This window comes from Humulus lupulus, chromosome X, assembly GCF_963169125.1.
Source record: "Humulus lupulus chromosome X, drHumLupu1.1, whole genome shotgun sequence".
NCBI lineage: Eukaryota > Viridiplantae > Streptophyta > Magnoliopsida > Rosales > Cannabaceae > Humulus > Humulus lupulus.
In genome coordinates, this window is record NC_084802.1 from 210,664,188 (window position 1) to 210,666,883 (window position 2,696).

Here is a 2,696-nt window from a genome sequence, read left to right on the forward strand (position 1 = left end):
GTCTATGTACGTAGGAACCTCGTGAAGCGTGGTCATGAAGAACCTGACATACTTGTATGGGAATGCAGAAAAAGGAAGGCTTATATATACATATATATATATATAAATACTGAAATATTTTGCATTAGATTCCAAATTTTAGTCTTATTCTTCTTCTTTTTCTTTCTACCCTCCAAAAAAAATAAAAAAGTTATTTTTTTTGGACTATTCTATTTCGTCTGTCTATGATACTTTCAGGTGGGATTAGTGAACTCATTAATAATAATAAACAGACACGAAATACCTAAAATACCCCTACTTTGCACACAGTTCAATATTACCTGTGTGCTACTAGAACAGCCAGTATTCTAATTATAGTGGCCGATGGCCCCCGCCAGGTTGCCACCACTATCGGACGGACCCCATCACTTTGGTGGGGCCCAAAGGGTCAATCTCTACGCTTAGTAAGCACGCCAAGCTGTCGGTTCTGGCTCATTAAAACGCTTGGAAGACACTCCGACCTCTTACGTGTCACGATTCCATTGGTCCAGGGTGATAACTCTTTAATGAAGTGTTACTAGAACCATTGATCATGAAACGCATCCACAACCCAAAATAAAAGAAAAGAGAAAAAAGAAAACTCAATCATTGTATCTGCTTTTGTCACTTAATTTATTACACAAATATTGATTGATTTGCTTTTTCTTTGCTCATCTTTATCTTCTTCAAGGCTTGGAAGGTTAACATTTGCTTTACCTAAACTATAGTGCAATTTAGAGGGAAGAAAACATCAATCTTATCACCAAAATTAATAATTGATTAAAAATGAGCACTAACACTCGATGTGTTCAGATACTGAACAAACAAAGATCAGGTTGATATAAAAATATATATATATATTACTGTACATATAAATTAAAATATATCAAACAAAAATAGTAAAAATGAAACGACATTATTTAATTAATTTTAATTAGTTAACAAGGATTTTGATCAGAGTCACTGAAAAATTGGGAGTCGAGCTTGGCCCGACAAATCGGACAAACCGAATGCTTAGAGAGCCATGTATCGGCGCACTGAAGGTGGAAGCCATGGTTGCAGCCGGGAAGAAGCCGAGCCGGTTGCCCGTCTTCGATTTCGTCTAGGCAAACGGCGCACTCATTCCCCATCACAAGCTCTTTCACGCTAACTTTTGGAATCTTCTCAAGCTCCGAAGCTGACAACCCTTGGTTAGGAGCCGGCTTCACCGGTGGTCGGAACTGATCAGCCTCTTCATTCTGCTGAATCGTGGCGTACCATAACAGACAGAGGTAGACCACGAACACTGCGCTCATCCCTGCGCACGGTAGAAACAGAGCCAGAAACACCGATACAAGCATTTTTTTCTTTTTAAATGTAAATCTTTTGAGAGAAGGGAAAGGGTGGTATTAGAAGTACAGTAGTGAAAGATGAATATGATCGATCTATGGAGGTTGATGGAGGAGTGGATGGGGTGGGATGAGATGGTGTGTAGTACAAAACATGGCGCAAGAGTTAAGAAATTTTTGTAGAAGGAGAGAAAGATCAGTTGGGTTACAGTAAGAAAACGAATACAAAAACAAACTAGTATTATTATTATCAGCAGTAGAAGTGTTTGGGAGGAGAGAATCTGAGGTGGGAAAGTGTGGCGGTAAGTAAGGAAAGGAGGAGGAGGCTTTTTATGTCAAGGGAGAGGAGGGTTTATTCAGGTGACGTGTTTTTTGTCTTCGGGTAACGGCTATATATATTGGGAACGAAAAAACTACAGTAGTAAGAGATACAAATATAGCGTTTATTTCTATATACATAATATTAACCCCTAATACAAATATTAACCCTAATAAAAAAATAATTAAAAAGAAGAAAAGAGAGTTTTTTGGGACAGTCTTTCGAGGATCATGATGACGCGTTTTCGTAATGGACAAGGAAAAGAGGCCAAAATGCTTAGGCTAGCTACTACTAACTAAACCCCTTCGTCCCTTCCAAATATGAAATAATGTGTTTCTTTCTAACTAAGCTGACTCAATATGCAATATACATGACTATTATTAATGGGTTCTTTGTACCTATGAAGAAAGTTGTTCTAAACTCCTATTCTGCTTGCTATATATATATCCTATGCTATTTCTTCTTCGACCCATCAAAGGATGGAAGGGTTGCTTTTATAAACTATTGGGCCAGCTTTCCTTTTCAATATTCAGATTAGTTAGCTGAAACTTTCAATTTGAAGAAAATGTTTATTTTTTTCTCATCTTTCAAAAGAGTTCAATCATGGAGAAAGAGTTGTCCTTTACAGAATTAATTGCATCATTATTAAAATTATAAACTGTAGGAAAATAGCAAATAATCAGAGTGGCGCAGCGGAAGCGTGGTGGGCCCATAACCCACAGGTCCCAGGATCGAAACCTGGCTCTGATATTCTAGAGTAGCTTCCGCCCTTTAATTTTTCGCTGACTCTTTCTGTCACTGACCACACGTGTGCTCTTTTTTGAGCTACTTTTACTGATCACACGTGTGCTAAAATAGTACTTATACACAAGTAGCCAAAACCTTATGGTCAAAATTCAGCTTCGTTTTTTAGTCATACATACATATAATGAGATTTAATTTGCAATAAAACACAAAAGAATGAAAATTACTAGAAGGGTTGCGAATTTCTTATCAATTCAAACTTATTTTCATTATAGAGTTCCTCTATT

The 2,696-nt window shown here is 37.2% G+C and overlaps 1 protein-coding gene and 1 non-coding gene across 2 annotated transcripts; one reads left to right on the plus strand and one right to left on the minus strand.

The window, feature by feature from the left end:
* Positions 1 to 775: 775 nt before the first annotated feature.
* Positions 776 to 2,055, minus strand: LOC133804311 (E3 ubiquitin-protein ligase ATL23). Its single transcript, XM_062242474.1, has one exon. It carries the CDS (start codon positions 1,356 to 1,358, stop codon positions 957 to 959), a length of 402 nt encoding a protein of 133 aa, XP_062098458.1. The 5' UTR covers positions 1,359 to 2,055; the 3' UTR covers positions 776 to 956.
* Positions 2,056 to 2,343: 288 nt separating this feature from the next.
* On the plus strand, positions 2,344 to 2,415 carry TRNAM-CAU (transfer RNA methionine (anticodon CAU)). The gene has a single exon. It is a non-coding gene; the product is annotated as a tRNA-Met (tRNA).
* The last annotated feature ends 281 nt before the right edge of the window (positions 2,416 to 2,696 follow it).